At 36.4% G+C, this 25820-nt stretch overlaps 1 protein-coding gene across 1 annotated transcript in view; it reads right to left on the bottom strand.

Annotated features, from left to right (window-relative positions):
* The window catches only part of LOC101109338 (sodium/hydrogen exchanger 2-like), a 57892-nt gene that overhangs the window by 7820 nt on the left and 24252 nt on the right, over positions 1–25820 (bottom strand). The window contains exons 4-6 of the mRNA XM_027963443.1: positions 17767–17984; positions 12988–13184; positions 1310–1399 (exon numbers count right to left, since the gene is read on the bottom strand). Coding sequence (XP_027819244.1) covers positions 1310–1399; positions 12988–13184; positions 17767–17984 — 505 coding nt within the window. The remainder of the gene's footprint in view (positions 1–1309; positions 1400–12987; positions 13185–17766; positions 17985–25820) is intronic.

Genomic DNA, 25820 nt, shown 5'->3' with positions numbered 1-25820 from the left:
TCTCTTTCACAGCTATTTGCAAGGCCTCCCCAGACAGCCATTTTGCTTTTTTGCATTTATTTTCCATGAGGATGGTCTTGATCCTTGTCTCCTATACAATGTCATGAACCTCTGCCCATAGTTCATCAGGCACTCTATCTATCAGATCTAGTCCCTTAAATCTATTTCTCACTTCCATTGTATAATCATAAGGGATTTGATTTAGGTCATAGAAAGCTATTAACCAGATAAGAAAGACGCTTCAAGGTTGAGGGATTTTCACCAGGCCCCCCTCCCACAATATGCATTTTTGAGAGAGGAGGTACCATGTCATCCCTTGACCATAAAAGAATTGCCATGAATACTGGTTTGTTGAGCCATTCTCATCCCAAAGTTTGAGAAAAGGAAAGGTCTTAGGCGGAACCATTTTGAAGAAAGGCAGATTCCAAAGCGAATGCATAGTTTCATTAACATAGTTTAAGAAAAACATTTCCATAAGAAAAATACATTGGTTAGCTCAAGGCAGAACAAGGTGTCTTCAACACAGAATTAAAAGAAGCCTCTTTTAATTTTGTATAGAGAAGGAGGAAATGTCTGCCACTGGGCTTCCCTGGTGGCACAGCTGGCAAAGAATCCCCCTGCAATGTGGGAGACCTTGGTTCGATCTCTGGGTTGGGAAGATCTCCTGGAGAAGGGAATAGGCTACCCACTCCAGTATTCAGGCCTGGAGAATCCATGAACTGTATAGTCTATGGGATCGCAAAGAGTTGGACATGACTGAGTGACTTTCACTTGCACTTGCAGTTTATTTCCTCCTGCCACTTGGGAGTCTACAGCTTTCTTTTCTGTTACTCTCTCACGAGCAAATGCTAACATTCAGACTTTCATTGTTCTTATCACTTATCAAAAGAACTGATTGACTGATTTTCAAATTACAGATCGTTACAATATAACAAATGTGTGCATGCATGTGTGCTCAGTTGCCTCAGTCATGTCCGACTCCTTGAAACCCTATGAACTTCAGCCCACCAAGTTTCTCAGTCCATGGAATTCTCCAGGCAAGAATACTGGAGTGGGTTGTCATGCCCTCCTCCAGGGGAATTTCCCAACCCAGGAATTGAATACATATTTTCTGCATCTCCTGCATTGCAGGCAGATTTTTACCCACTGATCCACCTAGGAAGCCCAATATAATAAATACCTATTCAGAAAATCACATCTCCTTTTATTAGAGAAATTCAAGTATAAAAAGACCTAACATGTAAAGACCTAATATACAAGGGTTAGTTCCAGTCAACAGGATGACATACATGATATATAGATATCTTACCCGAATGAGAATTTGTTCACTCACAGTTGGAGAGGTCTCTCCTCTTTTTGTCACATCTAATAAGTCAACAAGAGGACGAATAGTCATTCCCTACAAAATGAAAAACAAAAAGCTGAATTTCTTTTGTATGAAATTAGTGCTTGAAGCTAGAAAGAAAAACACCAATACAGTAGACTAATGCATATATATGGAATTTAGAAAGATGGTAATGATAACCCTGTATGTGAGACAGCAAAAGAGACACAGATGTCTGGAACAGTCTTTTGGACTCTGTGGGAGAGGGTGAGGGTGGGATGCTTTGGGAATGACATGGAAACATGTATAATATCATATAAGAAACGAATCGCCAGTCCAGGTTCAATATAGGATCCTTGGGGCTGGTGCACTGGGATGACCCGGAGGGATGATACGGGGAGGGAGGTGGGAGGGGGGTTCAGGATGGGGAACACGTGTACGCCATTGGTGGATTCATGCTTATGTCACTATTATACAATAGTGTAAAGTAATTAGACTCCAATTAAAATAAATAAATTTAAATTTAAAAATAAGAAATCAGTGCTTGAATATTTCCCTGGTGTGTCTCTGTGTGTGTCTATGTGTGGTTTAAGACACATATTCACAGGTGTCTTAAACTGGCCATGACAAAAATTTAAAACATTTTCTTAAAATTCAGAAGGATCATTGGTCTAACACTAGAGGGATGTGCTGTGATTTTCCCTTATAAGGATCAATCAGGAGTATATATTGTTGACAAAAATGTGGGCCATTTTTTAAAAACCTGAAAAAAATCTACCACTATATTTCAAAATCAGAAAGTGCTTAAATCACAGAGCCAAAATGCTGCAAGAGATTTTCATTTCAATTATTGCCAAATACCTCTGGTATATAACTTTGTCTTAATTATTCGTGATCCCTGGATAAGAGAATGGCAACCCACTCCAGAATTGTTGCCTGGAGAATCCCCATGGACAAAGGAGCCCGGTGGGAGTCCATGGAGTCACAAAGAGTCAGACATAACTGAATGAATAAACACACAATGAGAATAAGCTTGTAGAAGAAACAGAGAAAGAGAAACCAGAGAAGTAAGAGGAGAATCAGGAAGTCAGTTGTCACAAAACACAAAAAGAATATTTCAAGAATGTGGGAGTTTGACTTGTGTAATCCCTGGGAAAGCTCAAGTGAAATGAGAATGGCAAATAACCATTAGTAACCTTACTAAAAGAGATGGGAGCAGCAAAGTTTTATGTGGTCAAGAGAGAACATTATTTTAGTGTAGTTGTAGTGTGTTTTAAGTAGGAGTTGCTTGAGCCTGTTTAAAGTTGATGGGAAGAATCTAGCTGAGAAGAGTGTAAATATACATGAGAGAAAATAAATGATTGAAAACACAAGACAAAAAAGGAATAGATTACAGAGGATAACTTGAGATAGAAACCCCCAGCTCTATTACAAGAAACAGAAAGAAGAGGTTAGGAACAGATACAGTTATGTTGGGAAGTTAAAGGCTCTTCCGTGGATGACTACTGTAAGCCAAGTTGCTCTTTGCAGAGTTCTCTTTCTTTAGCTTTGTTTTGTCTTTTTAAACCAAAGTATGGTTGAATGCAAAATAAGAGAAGATGAGATTTGCCCTGGGATCTACATTTGGAAACAAGGACTTTAATAAAGTGTTATGAACTGAAGTAAGAAATATAAAGTGGAATATAGAAAAACCTGGCTGCAAATAAACAAAATCTACTGTTTTCAAATGAACTTCCACACTACTTAGTCAATTTAAAAATATTTTGTAAAAGCATTCCCATGAGGGTTCTATTTTTACCTTATTTCAAAAATATGGAAAGAAGCAGGTAATAATTTTCATTAATGTTAAGGTTGCAACTTAAAAGAATCTCAGGGGTGTCCTAGTTCTTCATCAACTCTTCAGCACTTCTGAATGACAAAAATGCCTTACGTGGGCCTGATTGCTTTAACACACCAAATAAGCATGCCACCCCAAAAGCTTCTTCTCCAGTTTGGAGCTATGCAATATTTTGTAAATGCGTATGAATTGCTCAAAGTCAGGTGATCATCTTATTCACACGGTTTTCATAAATAATTTCACGTAATTCCTGCTTTTTAGATGATATTTCAGTTATGCAATTCCACTAAATTCATTCTGGCATTTAAAAAAATCACCATACAATGCTTTCATGGGATATAACTGTATCCTTTAACAGTGTTTATCACAGATAAAAAGCTTCCCACCATGAGCAGATCTGTCCAATGACCTGTCTTTGAAAGGCTGACTCCACGTTTGCATTTTTAAACACTTTTACATGACTCTCCATCTTCATTTAACTTAATTCATTCTATTCAGTCTACCATGGATAGACCAAAATTAATGCTTTTTTTTGCATTTTTTCTTTGTTCTTTATTTAAATTTATTAACATGTACATAGTGTCCAAAATCATTATAGTACTTGATTACAACTTTATCTTTGTTTTTTTTTTTTAATTTTTATTTTTACTTTATTTTACTTTACAATACTGTATTGGTTTTGCCATACATTGACATGAATCCGCCATGGGTGTACATGAGTTCCCAATCTTGAACCCCTCTCCCACCTCCTTCCCCATATCATCTCTCTGGGTCATCCCAGTGCACCAGCCCCAAGCATCCTGTATCCTGTATAGAACATAGACTGGCGATTCGTTCCTTACATGATAGTATACATGTTTCAGTGCCATTCTCCCAAATCATCCCACCCTCTCCCTCTCCCACAGAGTCAATGAGGTGTATGAAACTGGAGCTGATTATACAGAGTGACGTAAGCCAGAAAGAGAATACACCAACACAGTATGCTAACACATATATATGGAATTTAGAAAGATGGTAATGATAACCCTGTATGCAAGACAGCAAAAGAGACACAGATGTATAGAAAATTAATGCTTTTAAAATAAAGGTGTCAAACCAACCTGACTCAGTGACATCTCCTCTTATAACTCATTTTACATATTTTGTACTATTATACTCTGGTCTTTTAAAGATGTAGAATAGTTGAGAGACAAAATTTTATTCTTTATGTTTGAATCTCTGTAGTAAATCATATATATGGTTAAGTGAAGCTTGAGTAAATCAATAAAAATCATGGTTTAAAAAAATAGTATTGATTTCAAACCTCTACTACAAATGTTCATAATTTATATTCATACTCCATATTAACTTTTATTTATTATTTATTCATTTATTTCCTTGCTTCAGAAATTTATTGCACATTTCATTGGAGCCACACTAGTAGACTGAGTATATAGTGGAATAATTTATATTTATTTCCTGCATTCATTAAATTCAGTTTAGCAAGGAGACAGACATCACCCAAGTGGAGAAGAGAATGGTTAAAAGATAGATTATTGTTGCTATGCTTTAGTTGCTAAGTTGTATCCAACTCTTTCATGACCCCATAGTCGGTAGCAAACCAAGTTCCTCTGCCCATTGGATTTCCCAGGCAAGAATGCTGAATGGGTTGCCATTCCCTTCCCCAGAGGATCTTCCCAACCCAGAAATCAAACTCACATCTCCTTCAATGGCAGATGGATTCTTTACCACTGAGCCCCTTGGAGAAGGAAATGGCAACCCACTCCAGTATTCTTGCCTGGGAAATCCCATGGACAGAGGAGCCTGACAAGCTACAGTCCATGGAGTGGCAAAAGAGTTGGACACAAATTAGCAACCCCACCCAAAAAAAGAAAAAAGAAAAACAGATAGATGATAGATATAGTGATACATTCTATGAAAATGTTCAAAACAGTAAGCCCAAAACGGAGATGTTTATACTAAGCCCCACACCATCAAACCAAGGCTTAACTTAATTACAGTTTCTGCTCTCCCAGAAATGGAATCAAACATACTTACATAGAGTGGTCTGAGAATTATTCTCTGAGGAGGCTGTACATAGCTGAGGATTGAAGCATGAAAAGAAGATGGACATGCAAGGAACTTAGGAGATAGTGTTTTGGGGAAAGAGAATGACATGTTGGAAGAAGAAAAAGTTTGTCAAGGTTGATGCAGTTCAAGAGGCTTAAAACACAGTGAACAAGGTGGAGAATGGCCACAAAACATGGCGTTTCAAAGGTAGACATGAGCCATACTTGTTAGAGATAGCTTATAGTCATGCTAAGTGTTTTGGAATTTATTAAAAGTCAAAAAAGAGCCAATAAAGGAATTTTGGAAGGTATGTAATACAATTTGTGTTTTAAAAATATTGCTTTTGTGAAGTGGAAGATGGCAATGACGACCCTGTATGCAAGACAGGAAAAGAGACACAGATGTGTATAACGGACTTTTGGACTCAGAGGGGGAGGGAGAGGGTGGGATGATTTGGGAGAATGACATTCTAACATGTATACTATCATGTGAATTGAATCGCCAGTCTATGTCTGATGCAGGATGCAGCATGCTTGGGGCTGGTGCATGGGGATGACCCAGAAAGATGTTATGGGGAGGGAGGTGGGAGGGGGGTTCATGTTTGGGAATGCATGTAAGAATTAAAGATTTTAAAATTTAAAAAATAAAAAACTAAAAAAAAAATATTGCTTTTGATTTTGTGGGAATAATAGATTAAAAGAGGAAAGGAAAATCGAAAATTTTAAGGCAGTTTAGGAAACGTGATGGCAACTTGGACTAAGATGATGACAATGGTCATAGAGAATAGCACAAAGATTCCACAAGAAGATAGATATGAGAATACTCATGAAAATACCATTTTAAAAATTAAAAAGAAAAGCTTTATCAACTGAAAGGACAATTAATAAATAAATTGGTATATAATCATAAAATGTAGTATGGTAGAGCACTGACAATTAATAAGCTACAGCTACTCACAACTATATAAATAAATATTATTAACAAAATGTTAATGTTAATAGGCCAAAAAATTCCCGAAGGCTATATGCAAAAAATGGTTGGATGAGATGGAGAGAGGATGAGATGGTTGGATGGCATCACCAACATGATGGACATGAGTTTGAGTAGGCTCCACGAGCTGGTGATGGACAGGGAAGCCTGGCATGCCACAGTCCGTGGGGTTACAAAGAGGCGGACATGACTGAGCTGAACTGAACTGAACATGTAAAACGTACATATACACACCCCCAATAGACACTTTTTATATAGTTAAAAAATAATTTAAACTGATCAATATATTATTTATGTGTGTGTCTATGTGTATAATATGTGATTTCAAAAAGCATTTTTTAATAGACAAGAGAATAATAAATGATTTACTCAGGATATCAGTCACCTGTAAAGAGAGAGAGAGAGATAAAAGAAAATAGGATAGTGCATGGCATAGATTATTATTAACTTTCTTGGGTTTAGTGCTGGGCTCACAGCTGTTAGAAGTATTGAGTGAATGAATGAATGAATAAATGAATGTCAAGAGTTGGAAACAATTGAGTGACTAACACTTTCACTTTCTTTCAGCACGCTCTCCAGGTGGCTCAGACTATAAAGAATCTGCTTGTAATGCAGGAGACCAGAGAAGGAAATGGCAACCCACTCAATTATTCTTGCCTGAATAATTCCATGAACATAGGAGTCTGGCAGGCTACAGTCCATGGGGTCACGAAGAGTTGGATATGACTGAGTAACTAACACTTTCTCTTTCTTTCACTGGGTCAATGATTCAAATTGGTGTTGGTGTTGTGAATCAAAATATATCATTAATACAATTTCATATATCTAAATTTTTTAATCAAGTACATATATTGAAGATATAAAAGAAAAATCCCCCAAAAACATAAAAAAATAGATATCTAAAAAAATAAAAATAAAAAATAAAAACCACAGGGCTTGATGTGAGGGATAAGTAAAAAGAAATGATCAAATATGTAGTCTACATTTCTGTAGAAAGTCTTTGTAAATGGGTAGATGACAGTGTCATTTACTAAGATAGAAGAAAAACAGATTAGGATCAGATTTATCCTTTGTAGACATATTGGCTATGTGGACAAAAAAATAAATACTACCTGCCCTTCCAATAAACAATGAATGTTTCCTGCCACCAGCCTTTGCAGTCATCCTCAAAGTTATGCCCTTAGGGGAATTCAGAATGGGAAAAAACAACAACAACAACAAACAAACAAAAACAAAACAAAACAGGACACTGCCCCTGGAAAGTTAAGATTCATATCTAAGGAATAATTTCAATGCACTCAGTCTCTTACATCTTCCCATATATAGAAAAGCACTGAAATTATTAACTTGAGATGTTTGGTTTTTGTAATTAGCAATGTTTTTATGTTGGACAACATGTTTCCCCCCCCCACCCCAGCAAAAGCTCCTATATATCCTGGCTCCTTTCTTACCACTTTTTAACACTTTCTCAGAGGTATCTGAGAGGCTTTTTCCCAGGCTATAGTCCTCAGTAAGCTCACTAAATAAAACAAAACTCACAATTTTTAGTTTTTTTTTTATTTTCCCCAGTTCACAGCTGTGATGTTCTTATGAGACATCCAAGTATAAGTATCACATAATAGTTGAATGCAAATATCTAGACCTCAGAGTAGATAGCTGAGCTGGAGACAAACATTTAGAAGTCATCAGAATTTATATTGTACTTGAAGCCATGAAAATAAATATAAACATCTAATGAAAAAGTATAGTGAGAATTGAATGTCCAAGACCTAATACTGAAGAACTCTCATATTTAGAGACCCAACAGAAAAGGATCATCCAGCAAATTCCCAGAAAGACAGAAACACTAGGAGGGTATGATGTTAAGAAAAGTAAAAAAAAAAGAAAGCATTTCAAGAAAGAAGTTTTAAACTGTATAAAACTTTGCTGACAAGTTTTATAATGTTAGGAAAAAGAATTATCATAACTTGGGATTTTGATGGTCTCCTGCATTGCAGGAAGATTCTTTACTATATGAACTACCAGGGAAGCCCTTCTGGAAGCCAGAAGAGACATTTTGCCAAGAATAATTTTTGGTGGAACAGTGAGGGCAGAATCCAAAATGTAGGTAAGCAGAACTGATAAACTGACACAACGTGTGAAGATAACTTAAGTGTGCTCAGTCATAGTGATAATAACAATATCATCTTATAAATACAATGTCTTTTAAATTTATATTATTATTTAATCTTTATAACAAAACAGCCCTGAAAGATAAGTCCTGTATCCTTTTTCTAAGAAAAAAAAAAAAAAAGAATACTGAGTAATCATTTAAATGTCTGAGATTAGAAAGCTCATCTGGATTGAAGTTGTGATTAGCAACTAGGTCTTCTGATTTCAACTTTAGTACTCCTTTCCCCTCAAGAAGAATAATGGGGTAAAAATGACCAAATCAGAATATCTCCAGTATATCACAGAAGAAAAACAACAACAACATGTTCTACTGATCATGGGCCAGGCACTCATTTACCTGAAGCATATCATGGCAATTTTATCAATATCTAAGGAAAAAAAATATATATGTAGGTATGTATGTATATAGTGTACTTTTGCTCTTTTCTCCCCAGTGGGACTTGATTCTTAAACAAAATTTAAATTTCTGCAAATATTTTCACCACTAGATGGTACTAGAATAACATGAGAAGTTCTCCAATGTACAATTTGTCTACAACTGCAATCATCCAACAATATCCCTCCAAAACACCTAAACTCTTCAATTAGGGTCTTAAATGGATTATAGTATTAATCAATGTTCAAACAAGAGATGTCAAGAGTGAATGTTGACATTCTAGGAATCAGCGAACTAAAATGGACTGGAATGGGTGAATTTAGCTCAGATGACCATTATATCTACTACTGCAGACAGGAATCCCTCAGAAGAAATGGAGTAACCATCATGGTCAACAAAAGAGTCTAAAATGCAGTACTTGGATGCAATCTCAAAAACGACAGAATGATCTCTGTTCGTCTCCAAGGGAAACCATTCAATATCACTGTAATCCAAGTCTATGCCCCAACCAGTAACGCTGAAGGAGCTGAAGTTGAACTGTTCTATGAAGACCTACAAGACCTTTTAGAACTAACACCCCAAAAAGATGTGCTTTTCATTATAGGGGACTGGAATGCAAAAGTAGGAAGTCAAGAAACATCTGGAGTAACAGGCAAATTTGGCCTCGGAATGCGGAAAGAAGAAGGGCAAAGACTAATAGAGTTTTGCCAAGTAAATGCACTGCTCAGAGCAAACACCCTCTTCCAACAACACAAAAGAATACTCCACACATGGACATCACTAGATGGTCAACACCGAAATCAGATTGATTACATTCTTTGCAGCCAAGATGGAGAAGCTCTATACAGTCAACAAAAACACGATCAGGAGCTGACTGTGGCTCAGATCATGAACTCCTTTTTACCAAATTCAGATTCAAATTGAAGAAAGTAGGGAAAACCGCTACACCATTCAGGTATGATCTAAATCAAATCCCTTATGATTATACAGTGGAAGTGAGAAACAGATTTAAAGGCCTAGATCTGATAGATAGAGTGTCTGATGAACTATGGAATGAGGTTCGTGACATTGTACAGGAGACAGGGATCAAGACCATCCCCATGAAAATGAAATGCAAAAAAGCAAATTGGCTGTCTGGGGAAGCCTTATAAATTGCTGTGAAAAGAAGAGAAGTGAAAAGCAAAGGAGAAAAGGAAAGATATAAGCATCTGAATACAGAGTTTCAAAGAATAGCAAGAAGAAATAAGAGAGCCTTCTTCAGCGACCAGTGCAAAGAAATAGAGGGAAAGAACAGAATGGGAAAGACTAGATATCTCTTCAAGAAAATTAGAGATATCAAGGGAACATTTCATGCAAAGATGGGCTGGATAAAGGAAAGAAATGGTATGGACCTAACAGAAGCAGAAGATATTGCAATGAGGTGGCAAGAATACACAGAAGAACTGTACAAAAAAGATCTTCACGACCCAGATAATCACGGTGGTGTGATCACTAATCTAGAGCCAGACATCCTGGAATGTGAAGTCAAGTGGGCCTTAGAAACCATTACTACAAACAAAGCTAGTGTAGGTGATGGAATTCCAGTTTAGCTATTTTAAATCCTGGAAGATGATGCTGTGAAAGTGCTGCACTTAATATGCCATCATATTTGGAAAACTCAGTAGTGGCCAGAAGACTGGAAAAGGTCAATTTAAACTCCAATCCCAAAGAAAGGCAATGCCAAAGAATATTCAAACTACTGGACAATTGCACTCATCTCACATGCTAGTAAAGTAATGCTCAAAATTCTCCAAGCCAGGCTTCAGCAATATGTGAACCTTAAATTCCTGATGTTCAAGCTGGTTTTAGAAAAGGCAGAGAAACCAGAGATCAAATTGCCAACATCCGCTGGATCATGGAAAAAGCAAGAGAGTTCCAGAAAAACATCTATTTCTGCTTTATTGATTATGCAAAGCCTTTGACTGTGTGGATCACAATAAACTGTGGAAAACTCTGAGAGAGATGGGAATACAGACCACCTGACCTGCCTCTTGAGAAATCTGTATGCAGGTCAGGAAGCAAGAGATAGAACTGGACATGGAACAACAGACTGGTTCCAAATAGGAAAAGGAGTACATCAAGGCTGTATATTGTCACCCTGCTTATTTAACTTCTATGTAGAGCACATCATAAGAAACACTGGACTGGAAGAAACACAAGCTGGAATCAAGATTGCTGGGAGAAATATCAATAACCTCAGATATGCAGATGACACCACCCTTATGGCAGAAAGTGAAGAGGAACTAAAAAGCCTCTTGATGGAAGTGAAAGAGGAGAGCGAAAAAGTTGGCTTAAAGCTCAGCATTCGCAAAACGAAGATCATGGCATCCGGTCCCATCACTTCATGGGAAATAGATGGGGGAACCATGGAAACAGTGTAAGACTTTATTTTTGGGGGGCTTCAAAATCACTGCAGATGGTGAGTGCAGCCATGAAATTAAAAAACGCTTACTCCTTGGAAGAAAAGTTATGACCAACATAGATAGCATATTTAAAAGCAGAGACATTACTTTGCCGACTAAGTTCTGCCTTGTCAGTGCTATGGTTTTTCCAGTAGTCATGTATGGATGTGAGAGTTGGACTGTGAAGAAGGCTGAGCGCTGAAGGATTGATGCTTTTGAACTGTGGTGTTGGAGAAGAGTCTTGAAAGTCCCTTGGACTGCAAGGAGATCCAACCAGTCCATTCTGAAGGAGATTAGCCCTGGGATTTCTTTGGAAGGAATGATGCTAAAGCTGAAACTCCAGTCCTTTGGCCACCTGATGCAAAGAGTTGACTCTTTGGAAAAGACTCTGATGTTGAGAGGGATTGGGGGCAGGAGGAGAAGGGGATGACAGAAGATGAGATGGCTGGATGGCATCACGGACTCAATGACTGTGAATCTGAGTGAACTCCAGGAGTTGGTGATGGAGAGGGAGGTCTGGTATGCTGCGATTCATGGGGTCATAAAGAGTTGGACACGACTGAGCAACTGAACTGAACTGATCAGTGGGAAAATGTAAATGTCAATGATGACGTCTCTAGGAGTAAGATGCATTTGAATATTTGGAGGAAATGTAAAATCAAAGGAGACTATTAGAGAGCTTCTCTGGTGACTCAGACAGTCAAGAGTGTGCCTACAATGCAGGAGACCTGGGTTCAAACCCTGGGTCAGGAAGATCTCCTGGAGAAGGGAATGGCAACCCACTCCAATATTCTTGCCTGGAGAATTCCATGGACAGAGGAGCCGAGTTAGCCTCAGCCCATGCGGTTGCAAAGAGTCAAGCATGACAGAGTGACTAACATTTCATTTCATTTCATTTCATGACTATTATTGATATAGTATCAGAGATATTAAGTAAGAACTCTAAAACATATAGGAATTGTAAGTTTTTTCTTTAAAATGACTTCATATTTTGAAGTAGTATTGTGCTACATGATACATATTAAAGTGAAAATCAGTTAACCAGATAAAAGCACAATTTGATTTGGGACAGGTTTAATAAAATTCATTAAGTTTTAAATTATATTTATAAGCACTCAATCTTAGTCAGTTGTTTACAAACAAAATAAAACATTCAAAACCTAAACAATTATCTCACCCATTCTACAGAAATAAGTATTTTAAAGAGAAGCCTGCCAAATTCTCATCTTCTGACTTGTCTTCTCCCACTACACAAACACATACACATATTCACCATCATCATTCTAGTTAAAACTTTCTAGCCAAAATTTGAAATACTATCTCATTAAGTTGCTGAATATGTTTTAAGATATTTTTTCCAATATTCTTTTGGCCAACTGTATAAAATCAAACTGCAGTAAATTGGGGATTAAAAAGAAATGATCATATGGACAGGATAAAGAAAAAATTCAAGAGAAAATCTTCTTTAGAATTAAATTCTTAAAGTATTTCATTCATTTCCTCCTCTGCACTCAACCCCAACCTTACCTTTTTAAGTAGCTAAAATGCAAGTTTTACTTGTAAAACTGTTGGTGTCAGCTACTTAAATAAATGGTACCTTCATCCATTTCCCTATTACTTTAAAAAGAAATATCTCAGCTTTGGCAAATATTCTGTTTAAATTATTGTAGAGACTGTTTCACACGCTATAATTGTCTCTCCTAAATATAACTCAGTTCAAGACCTAGAAAGAGAATGTTGGACTATTCATATCCATCTAAGTGGAAGATTTCAAATTGTACTATTTTGTTTTGTTTACCTGAACAATAACAGTAAAGAGGATAACAACTGTGGTTGCTGCAATGAAGAGCTTCTTTCTGGAAAACTCTGGGAGCAGAAAAACAAGGGAGAAACAGATTGCTCCCCTCAGTCCTCCATAGGCTATAATAAATTGGTCCTTTCTGGTGACTGTATTCACATGACATTTGTTCACGAAGAAAGTCAGCACAAGAACGCCTAAATTTTTGAATAAGAAGAATACTTGAGTAATTAATCAACAGAAGGAAATGCTACAAATATAATAGTGTTAAACTAGATTGAAATTCTAAGGATTTGTGATGAATGATTTAAAAGCCTAAACGAGGTAAACTATTAAAAGATTTCCTCAGAGAGCTTTCTTTAAACAGCTACATTTTATTTTGTTTGTATTTTGGTTTTACCTTTTATTCGTTTTGTTTTTTTTTTAGAATGAAAGCAGTGCATTTCTCTTCTTTAGGGCTATGTGGACTAATCTGGGGCATTCTGCAAAATAGTCTCTACAAACAGAAAATAACATTTCTCTTCATAAATGCTAGTGAGTAGACCCAACTAGTGAACTAAATGTCAAGTACTGTGACCTGTGTTGGTTTTAATCTTTAATGAGCCAGGATTCCATATTCCTCAAGGCTTCAAAAACAAGATATTTTTTCCCCTGTTACCCAGAATCTGAAGTTCTGAGACTCAAGTCTCAGCCAAAGATTTTTACTTCTCACATTTGTTGGTAGTGTCAAAAAGTAGCCTTAAGCACAAGAGAAGTATTTTCTCATGTACCAGTACTATTTGAAGGGTGCCAGTTAAACCTTTGTCCCACAGATCTTACTCCCAGTGATTATGTTTTGAGAATCTTATTGTGAATGAGTTTAGCAGATAATTTACTTCAAGACAAGAAAGGCAAAATTCCTTGCCAAGTGGGCTGGAAGTGGGTACTCTTACACAAAATTTGAGCTGAAATATGTTGGTCAGCAGACAATTTAGCCAAAATTGATTTGTTTGGAAAAAATATCATATCCTTTCATTGTAGTATGGTATTGGCAATTTGGAGAGCCATGGGAGGAGTCTTGCAGCCTCTGTATATGACTGAGAATCTTGGTTCATTTTTCTGTTTTTAAAAACATTTTAATTTAATAGATATATTTTAAATAGTGCCAGAAAATGAAAGCATAGTCAAACTATTACAGCAGTCATAGTTAAATTAAAATAAATGAGAACTAAATCCACTGAAAGTTTAAGATATTTTAATTATCTTTTAAAAACTATCTCTTAGCTCTTTTAATTTTCTTTCATATTACTACAAAAGTAAAGGTAGCTTTTAGAGAAAAACATAAATATGCAAAGGAAGCATATAGCACCTATATTCCCACCCATCCAGAGAGAAGAATTCCTAACACTTTGAGTCTGTTTCCAAAGCCACACATGACTGTTTATATCATTATTTTTCTAATAATAACTGCTTTATCTACACTTGAACATTTAAGATGTTCCAATGATGCCTAAATATATGTAATAAAATTTCTAATCAATCTTTTTCTGTATAGTTACCAGAATTCAAGGCTACTGACATTATATTTGAGACCAAGTTATCATTTTGATTAAACAGAAATTCATCCATCATATTTTGAGTCAAATTGCATTTTGGACAAGTGAGATGAATTGCATTGACATTGTCAGAATGCTAACTTTATAATTTTATTATTTATTCTATGTGGATTCCCAAACCAAAGGAATGAAAATATTCTACTGAAACCTTCTAATTTAACAGACTTACAAAAAATATACATCATTTAATATAGCTAAAATCCAAAGGGGGGGGGGGGAACATGGCCTCCTATGGCCTGTACTCAGCTCATCTTTCCTCTGTCTATTTAGGCATAAAATTAACCTAAATCGTGATGTCAGGCTTAAAGGAAGTACAGATACTTCATTGATTTATCATAAAGATCTTTTGCTTTTCTCTTGTCATACCAAATATAGCAATTATCTACATATTTTAATTTAGATATAAAATGGTATTGGACAGAGGATTTGTTTCATCTCATGAATTTTCACACAAAGTTTCAAAAAGGAGGGGATATATGTATACCTATTGCTGATTCATGTTGAGGTTTTACAGAAAACAGCAAAATTCTGTAAAGCAATTATCCTTCAATAAAAAATTAATAAATTTAGAAAAGCTAAATTTACAAATCTATAGAAATCCTGGTGTTCATCTTTAATGTTTGCTCTTACTAGGCCTTAAAATTTTACTACTCTTTTTTTTTTTCAATTGAAATATAGTTGATTTATAGTGTTGTGTTATTTTCTATTGCACAACTAAGTGATTCACTTATACACATATATATATATATTATTTTTCATATCTTTTTCCCATTATGGTTTATTATAGGATATAGAATATAATTATCTGTACTATACAGTAGGATGCTGTTGTTTATCTATTTTATACATAGTAGTTTGTATCTGCTAATCCCAAACTCCTGATTTGTTCCTCTTCCCCTTCTTTTCCCCTTTGGTAATCATAGATCTCTTTCTATGTCTGTGAGTCTGTTTCATAAATAAGTTCATTTGTATCACATTTTAAATTCTACATTTAACTGATATCATATGATATAAATTAAGTATGATATAAACATACTAAACTTAGTATGATAACTTCTAAGTCCATCCATGTTACTGCAAATAGTATTCATTCTCTTTTCTGGCTGAGCAGTATTCCATTGTATACATGTACCAAATCTTCTTTATCCATCCATCAATAGACATTTATGTTGCTTCTATGTCTTGGCTATTATAAATAGTGCTGCAATGAACATTGAGGTGCATGTACATTTTTGAATTATGGATTGCTCCAGATATAGGCCCAGGAGTGGGATTGCTGGATCATATGATAGCTCTGTTTTTAGATTTCTGAGGAAACTCCATATCATTCTCCATAGTAGTTGTACCAATTTACATTCCCAGCAAAAGTGATTGAGAGTTCCCTTTTCTCAATCCCTTCTCCAGTATTTGTTATCTGTAGATCTTTAATGATGGTCATTTTGACCAATGTGAAATGCTATCTCATTGTAGTTTTGATTTGTATTTCTCTAATAATCAGCATCCACTGACTCAACGGACATGAATTTGAGCAAACTCAGGGAGACAGTGGAGAACAGAGGAGCCTGGTGTGCTGCAGTCCATGGGGTGGCAAAGAATTGGACATGACTCAGCGACTGAACAACAACAATAATTAGCAATATTGATCATATTTTCATGTGTCTATTGTCCAAATGTATGTCTTCTTTGGAGAAATGTCTATTTAGGTCTTCTGCCCGTTTTTTTGATTGAGTTGTTTTTTGTCATTGAGTTGTACAAGCTGTTTGTATATTTTGGAAATTAATCCCTTGTCAGTCACACCATGTGCAAATATTTTCTCCCATTCCATAGATTGTTTTGTTTTGTTTTGTTTATGGTTTCTTTTGCTGTGCAAAAGTTTCTAAATTTGATTCAGTTCCATTCATTTATTTCTGCTTTTATTTCTATTGCTTTGGGAGACTATAGGTCTTAAACTTTTATAGGAAAATATTTTCAGTTATTCTTGGCATTTTTGTTTCCATCAGCTATTTTTTATAGCACATGAGCACAAAGTAGACTTTTTGTTCAATTTTATTTAAAAAGACATTTAGATTAAAAATAATATTTTATAACTCTAGTGAGATTTTCCAGTGGGCTCAGAATAAATTAGAAATTGCCTTCTGTGAACTTGCATGACATTTAGCTTATAGTTTCACTGTTAGTGCCAACCTAAATACATTTCAATAGATAATAAAGCATACTCTGGCCAGTATTATTATTCATTCTTAAAATTACAAGCAAATGTGCCCTTTAGTGTTGCTGGGGTAATTTTCATAGTCTCCAAAGAAAAGTCTACAATGATTCTGTTCATGTGTTGAGGATGTGGAAAATAGAGATAGAAATGTCAAAAAAATATGATAAACTATAAATTGTGTTTCTATACACACTATAACATGTAAGATTAAAGAGACAGCTTAATTTAAGTAACAATGAAGCTGTGATGTTTTTAGGATGAAAAATATGCTTACATGTGTATTTCACTTCAGTACCAGTGGAGTATATATTTTTTAATGTAAACACTGGATTAGAAGAGGGTTTGCATGCCTGCGTGGGTGCTCAGTCACTTCCAACTCCTTGTGACCCCATGGACTGCAGCCAGCCAGGCTTCTCCATCTATGGAATTTTCCAGACAAGAACACTGGAGTGGGTTGCCATTTCCTACTCCAGGGATCTTCCCTACCTATGGATCAAATTCAGGTCTTTTGCATCTCCTGCATTGGGGGCAGATCCTTTACCACTGGTGCCACCTGGAAAGCCCAATAATAATAGTACTAAAGAATAACATTTACTGAGAATTTATGATGTACCAGGCTGTATGCTAAACTCTTTGATTACATTATATCATAAAATTCTCACAATAGTTGGCAAAAGTTTATAGTGTCAAATATTCTCATTTTACAGTTAAGGACTGTTACTTCTAGCATGATTATATGATTTTTTTCGAAGTCAAAAGGCTATGTAGTGAAGCTAGAATTTGAACTCAGTCTGATTTTAGAGCCAGTTTCTTAACCTTGCTATTATGGAGTCCCTGCATAAGTGAAGAATAGAAAACAGTCTACTTATGAAAAGTAAAGCAAATAAAGCATATTGGAATTTTAAATTTCTTGTTTCTAATGCAATCTCAAAACAAGCTGACACATTTTACATAAAAAAGCAATATTCACCATACCTAATGCTCTCCAAATAAGACAGAAAATGACAGTGAAACAAATGTAAGGCCAGTTCCATTCGTGGTTATTTCCAATGGTAGAAACACCAAGGAAGATGAAGATAAGAGTGTCACTAACACTGCTCCACATCTTCATGAAGTACTTGATAGTGGTATGGGATTTCTGAGAAATGTTAGCTTCCACATAGCGTTTCATGCTCATAGCACAGGCAATAACTCTAAAGAAGAGGAAAAAATCTGTAAGAGTAAATATTTGCATTTAACTGTAAGGGAAAGTAGTCACACAAATGTTGTTGAAGACTAAATTAGGATCTCTGTTACTCTAGATGCCTTACTCCATTCCAGAACTTAAAAAACATGCCATTTCCTCAGAATTTATACAATAACATTTCTAAGACAATCAAATGCTTAATTTTCAAAATAAATGACAGCTTCTGTGTCCTTTTGTGTGCTGAGAATAATGTGTCTGCTTTATTATATTTAACATTGTCAGTCGTTATTAACATCAGTCAGTCATTCAGTGTTTAGTCACTCAGTTTTGTCTGACTCTTTGCAATGCCATGGACCCTAGCCTGCTGGGCTCCTCTGTCCAAGGGATTCTACAGGCAAGAATACCGGAATGGATAGCCATTCCCTTCCGCAGGGGATCTTCCTGACCCAGGGCTCAGACCCAGATTTCCCTCATTACAGGCAAATTCTTTGCAGTCTGAGCCACCAGGGAAGCCCATTGCCTAATCAGTCTTCTTTAAATAGTGTTGCACTGACAGGTTCTAATAATTAGTTAGCATCAAATACGCTAAGAGGCAAGGGCTAATATGAGAAATAATACATACTTGTAGCCTCTAAAGCACTACTGTTATAAATAAAGCAATTTTTGATAATCAGGGAGTGTTTTACTGTTTTATTCTCTTCATTATGCTTTCAAGATTATGTAGTTATATTCCTGTTGAATAATCTTTTCCAAGCCTTACTCTAGTGTATTTTGTTGCACCTTTCAATCCATCAAAATGATTTATTGCCTGCAAGACTGCCTTCCCACTCTTACTCATTTAAGGGTCAGATATTTAGATATTTTCTTAACAACTGGGGAGCAGGGAAGGGGGGAAAACATTGTATATGAGATGAGCAATAACCTATTGCCACCCCATGCTAAATTATTTTTAAATTACTCTCTGCTGAAGATGTGGGGAGGAGTGATAGATATGGACACAGTTGTATGAATTTTAGAAAGAAACATGTTCTACTACCTCTAATACAACCTTTCAAAAATGCAAAACTCCCAGAAAATGGCTCACATTAAAAGCCTTAAGGGTAAGAATGCCAAACTAGGAATCTGAGATGCAGACAGAGGAAGATATGATTCAGCTTTGTAAGTCCACATTTTTGCTCATGACTAGCCCAGACTAAACAAACAATAATAAATCTTGTGATACTCAAAGCATAAAAACCATCAGCTGCTAATCCTTAGTCTAAACCAATCTACACTGAAAATGGCCAAAGGATTACCATACAAAAAACACAAAGTAGTAGGTAAAACAGTGTTGAGCAAGGATCTAGATGTATAGATATACATTATTTTTCTATTATATATATATATAACTGAATCACTTTGCTGTACACTTGAAACTAACACAGTACTGTGAATCTACTATACTCCAATAAAGTTTTTAAACATTTCAGCTTTGGTTAAACCTGCACTCACAAAGGAGAGTTGAAAAGACTGATTCACCTTCAGCTCCCTTAATATCAGTAACATTTCTACTTATAGTTACCACAAGCCCTCTTGGATTGCTTCAGTCAGATTAAATCCAGGAAATTCAGTTAGAGGCACTGATTTAAGACAGTTAATGATTTAAAATGCCAGTAAGTGTAGCTAACATATGTATGTGCTTATTTTGTGGCAATTGTATATTATAGGTATTTTATTTATTTTATCTCAGTTAATTTTCACAATGATATTTATGAGATAGACATTGTTACTATTGAGAATGTCACAGGTGAATGAGGCCAGGAGAAATTAAATAACTTTCTCAAGATCACTTGGCTTGAAAGTAGCAGCTCTGGGATTCAATCTACTCAGTCTCTAGAACCCATGTCCTTGACCACCTTGTTATATATTTTACATATACACAATATATTTCAGTTGTGTGAATGATGTTCAATGTTTTTTAAATGTGACATGTTTAATCAACATGATGTTTTACTTTTCCATTTGTTTTGGAAGTTGGTTACCTTTCTTACTGACTTGCTTTTAATTTTTCTGTCATTAATTGGGTATTGAAATACTGACATTCAGCATCAGCCCAATATAAACCTTCCCCCCCCTTTTTTTTTAAGAAACACTATTAACTGTTTCATATTGAAAGAAATAGAAGTTTGTCTGACTTTTCATTTCTTTTCGCCTCACAACAGCTTACATAAAGACTTTTTCAGTTGATAATTTCAATTTTTGAAGATATAATTTCAAATTATTTATTATACTTAAAATCAAGTATTGTTACCAACATATATGTTGGTTTTCTCTGTCAAGTTGCATTTTTCTCTCTAGTCAATTTAGTTCTAAAGAGCTGTCTTTCCTGTCATTGTTATCTAATGTTGCTTCCTTCTTCTCTAAACAATTTTGGATTTTTTCCGGAAACTGGAAGAGTTCTTTGATGAAGTTCAGTATTCTAGGCCAACAGTTTTTTAATGTTTTTAATTGCTCTATTTTCATTTTATTCTCAACTGCTTTAGGTAGATAGGCTTGGTCAATTAGTAAATTACCAGCCTTTTAAAATGTAATAGACAACTATCTGCTCTCAATCTTTTGTAGAATTTTGCTTTCAGTTATAGTTCTTTGTGCAAATTTTGAAGGCAAAAACTGAGTTCCTGTATAAGTGTAGGTGTCTCATGAATGACCAGCTTTATTTGGCTAGTGAAAATTTATTTTTTTTTTATATTTTAAAACAATTCCTGGATAATGTTTAAAATATCTAAACTAATTGATAATCAAAAGCCTTAAGTGAACTGTCAAGTGCTAATTAATCTCAAGAGAATGTATTCCTTTAATACTTTCACTATGTTTAATAATTTTTCCTAAAAATAGCATTTGGTTACTTGGTAAGTATCATAAATGTCTTGTTTTCCAACCTGTTACATGCAGGTTTTATTCTCATATCTTATTCTGTTAAAAAAAGAAAAGAAAGAAAGAAAGAAAAGAAAGCAGCTCAGTAGCCACAAATGTCCATTCTTGTGGGTCAATTTGTGATTCTTTGAGAGAAATGGAATAATGAAAACCTCAGGCAGTAAGATTTACATAGAGAATGAACTGAAATCCCTGTAATACTACATACTGTCTGGTGTCTTTCAGCACAAGACAGTTCTTCACTTGCATCTTTGAGTATCTTAGGGTTGGTAACCAATTAAAATATTATCTAGAATATATTATTGACAACTTACATGCACTATGACCACATCTAAAGCAATTTACAGTTGATAAACTGCTTAATATTTACTGAGAGGTATGCTGCATCGTGTGATTTTCCCTTCAAACAAGTCCTTACTCTAAATCACTTTATGATCTTAAGAAAAAAAAAATGTCACTCTGCCAGTACATATATTAAATTAGAAATATAATTTGCATATAAATTATTTTCAAAGATAAATTGTATTTTTCTTTCTTGTCTGTTTTCTACCATGTTGTTGTTCAGTCACTCAGTCATGTCTGACTCCTTGCGACCCCATGGGCTGCAGCACAACAGCCTTCCTTGTCTTTCATCATCTCCTGTAGCTTGCTCAAACTCATGTCCATTGAGTTAGTGATGCCATTCAACCATCTCGACCTCTGTTGCCCCCTCTCATCCTTCCTTTAATCTCTCCCAGCATCAGGGTCTTTTCCAGTGAGTCAGTTATTTGCATCAGGTGGCTAAAGTCATGGAGGTTTAGCATCAGTACCTCCAATGAATACTCAGGGTTCATTTTCTTTGGGATTGATTGATTTGATCCCCTTGCTGTCCAAGGGACTCTCAAGAGTTTTCTTCAACACCACAGTTCAAAAGCATCAATTCTTTGGTGCTCAGCCTTCCTTATGTTCCAACTCTCTACTGGAAAAGTCATAGCTTTGACTATATGGACCTTTGCTAAACACGATGGCAGAGTAGAAGGATGTGTGCCAATCTTCTCCATTGAGGACTCCAAAATTACAGCTCACTGCTGAATAGCCATTTACAAAATGTTGGGTCGCACCAAAAAAAAAAAAAAAAAGACATCCCACGTCCAAGGGCAAAGAAGAAGGCCCAACAAGATGGTAGGAGGGGTGACACAGAATTTGGAATCAAACTCCATATCCATCAGTGATGCTCAGAGGGCTCAAACAAAACCTTATGGACACGAGGAAGCAAGGACCCCACAAGAGACTGATCCAGACATGCCCTTGAGTGTTTAAGTGTCTCTTTCAGAGGCATGGGTCAGCAGTGGCCTGCTACAGTGACCGGGGCCCTGGCTGCAGCAGATCTGGAAGGCATGGTGTGTGAGCCCCACCATAGAGCCCCACCATAGAGCCCCTGAGCAGACAACCCACAAACTGGAGAACAATTATACCACTTAAGTTCTGTTGTGAAATTTCTAGGGTCCACAATAGATTTCCCAACCTGGGGATCTGGCAAAGGGACTGAGAAGTCCCAGGGAATTTGACTTTGAAGGCCAGTGGGATTTGATTACAGAACTTCCAGAGGACTGGGGAAACAGACTCTTTGAGGGCACAAACAAAACCTTGTGCACACAAGGACCCAGGATAAAGGAGCAGTGACCCCACAAGAGACTGAGCTTGGCTTGTCTATGAGTGTCGAGGAGTCTCCAGCAGTGGCATGGGTTGACAGAGGACTGTCGTGGGGTTAGGGGCAGTGAATACAACAGTCCTGGCATAATACCTCTTGAAGGAGGTCACTATTACTGCCATTGCCCCTACCATAGTTTTGCCTCAGGCAAAACTACAAGGAGGGAACACAGCCCCACCCATCAACAGAAAATTGGATTAAAGATTTACTAATCATGGCCCTGCCCATCAAAGCCAGACACAGATTCATCCACAGCCAGTCCCTGCCATCAGGAAGCTTCCAGAAGCCTCTTATCTTTATCCATCAGAAGACAGACCAAATAGGAACAATTAAAGAAAACTAACTAAACTGATTGCTTTGATTATATCCTTGTCTAATGCAATGAAACTATGAGCCATGCCGTGCAGGGCCACCTAAGATGGACGGGTCATGGTGGAGAGTTCTGACAAAACATGGTCCACTGGAGAAGGGAATGATAAACCACTTCAGTATTCTTGCCTTGAGGACCCCATGAACAAGATGAAAAGGCAAAAAGATATGACACTGAAAGATAAACTCCCTAGGTCGGTAAGTGCCCAATATGTCACTAGAGAAAAGTGGAGAAATAACTATAGAAAGAATGAAGGGATGGAGGCAAAGCAAAAATCACACCCAGTTGTGGATGTGACTGGTGATAGAAATAAAGCCAAATTTTGTAAAGAACAATATTGCGTAGGAACCTGGGATCTTAGGTCCATGAAGTATGGTAAATTGGAAGTGGTCAAACAGGAGATGGCAAAAGTGAACATCAACATTTTAGGATTCAGTGAATTAAAATTAACCGGAATGGGTGAATTTATCTAATGACATTATATCTATTACTGTGGGCAGGAATCCCGTAGAAGAAATGGAGTAGCCCTCATCATCAACAAAAGAGTCTGAAATGCAGTACTTGGGTCTAATCTCAAAAATGACAGAATGATAATTGTTCGTTTCAAAGGCAAACCATTCAGTATCACAGTAATCCAAGTTTATGCCCTAACCACTAAAGCCAAAGAAGCTGAAGTTGAATGGTTCTATGAAAATCTACGAGACTTTCTAGAGCTAACAACAACAAAAGATGTCCTTTTCTTCATAGGGGACTGGAACGTAACAGGAGGAAGTCAAGTGGTACCTGGAGTAGCAGGCAAGTTTGGCCTTGGAGTACAAAATGAAGCAGGGCAAAGGCTAACAGAATTTTGCCAAGAGAATGAACTGGTCATAGCAAACACTCTCTTCTAACAACACAAGAGAAGACTCTACGCATGGACATCAGCAGAAAGTCAATACTGAAATCAGATTGTTTATATTCTTTGCAGCTGAAAATGGAGAATCTCTACATTGTCAGCCAAAACAAGACAGGGAGCTGACTACAGCTCAGATCATGAACTCCTTATTGCAAAATTCCGACTTAAATTGAAGAAAGTATGGAAAATGACTAGGCCATTCAGGTATGAACTAAATCAAATTCCTTCTGAGTATACAGTGGAAGTGACAAACAGATTCAAGGGATTAGATCAGTAGACAGAATGCCTAAAGAACTATGGACAGAGGTTCGTGACATTGTACAAGATGTGGTGATCAAGACCATGCCCCCAAAACAATAAATGCAAAAAGGCAAAATAGTTGTCTGAGGAGGCCTTACAAAGAGCTGAGTGAAGAAGACAAGTGAAAGGCAAAGAAGAAAAGGAAAGATATACCCATCTGAATGCAGATTTCCAAAGAATAACAAAGAGAGACAAGAAAGCCTTTTTAAGTGAACAATGAAAATAAATAGAGGAAAACAATAGAGATCTCTTCAAGGAAATTGGAGATACCAAGGGAACATTTCATGCAAAAGTGGGAACAATAAAGGACAGAAACAGTAAAGACATAACAGAAGCAGAAGATATTAAGAAGAGTGGACAAGAATACACAGAAAAATTCTTCAAAATTATCTTAATGACTCAGAAAACCTAATGGTGTGATCACTCACTTAGCATCAGACACCTTGGAGCATGAAGTCAAGTGGGCCTTAGGAAGCATCACTATGAGCAAAACTAGTGAAAAATGATAGATTTTAAGCTGGGCTATTTCAAATCATAAAAGATGATGCTGTGAAAGTGCTTCACTCAATATGCCAAAAAATTTGGAAAACTCAGCAGTGGCCACAGGACTGGGAATGGGCAATTGAAATTCCAATCCCAAAGAAGACCAATGCCAAAGAATATTCAAACTACCACACAATTGCTCTCATTTCACATGCTATCATGGCCATGCTCAAAATACTTCAAGCTAAGCTTCAATAGTACGTGGACAAAGAACTTACATATATACAAGCTGGATTTAGAAAAGACAGCGGAACCAGAGATCAAATTGCAACATTCGTTGGATCATAGAAAAAGCAAGATAATTCCAGAAAAACATCTACTTCTGCTTCATTGAGTACACTTAAGCCTTTGATTGTGTGTATCACAACAAACTGTGGAATATTCTTAAAGAGATTGGAATACCAGACCACATTACCTGCCTCCTTCAAAACCAGTATGCAGGTCAAGAAGCAACAGTGAGAATCAGACATCAAATGTCAGACTGGTTCCAAATTGTGAAAAGAGTACACCAAGGCTGTATATTATTACCCTGCTTGTGTAACTTATATGCAGAGTACATCATGAGAAATGCTGAGCTGAATGAAGCACAAGTTGAAATCAAGATTTACAGGAGAAATATCAATAACCTCAGATATGCAGATGACACCATCTTTATGGCAGAAAATGAAGAGGAATCAAAGAGCCTCTTGAAGAATATTAAAGAGAAGAGTGAAAAAGCTGACTTAAAATTCAACATTCAAAAAATAAAGATCATGGTATCCAGTCCCATTACTTCATAACAAATAGATGAGGAAACAATGGAAACAGTGGCAGACTTTATTTTCTTGGGCTCCAAAATCACTGTGGACAGTGATTGAAGCCATGAAATTAAAAGACACTTATTCCTTGGGAAAAACACACACACACACACACACACACACACACACACAACTATGCACACCTAGACAGTATATTACTGTCTAGTTACTTGTACTTTGCATTTGGCTCAGACGGTAAAGTGTCTGTCTACAATGCAGGAGACCCGGTTTGATCCCTGGGTTGGGAAGTTCACCTGGAGAAGGAAATGGCAGTCCACTCCAGGACTATTGCCTGGAAAATCCCATGGATAGAGGAGCCTGGTAGGCTACAGTCC

The sequence above is a fragment of the Ovis aries genome, chromosome X (assembly GCF_016772045.2).
Source record: "Ovis aries strain OAR_USU_Benz2616 breed Rambouillet chromosome X, ARS-UI_Ramb_v3.0, whole genome shotgun sequence".
Lineage (NCBI taxonomy): Eukaryota > Metazoa > Chordata > Mammalia > Artiodactyla > Bovidae > Ovis > Ovis aries.
This window is presented reverse-complemented; position numbering and strand designations above follow the sequence as displayed.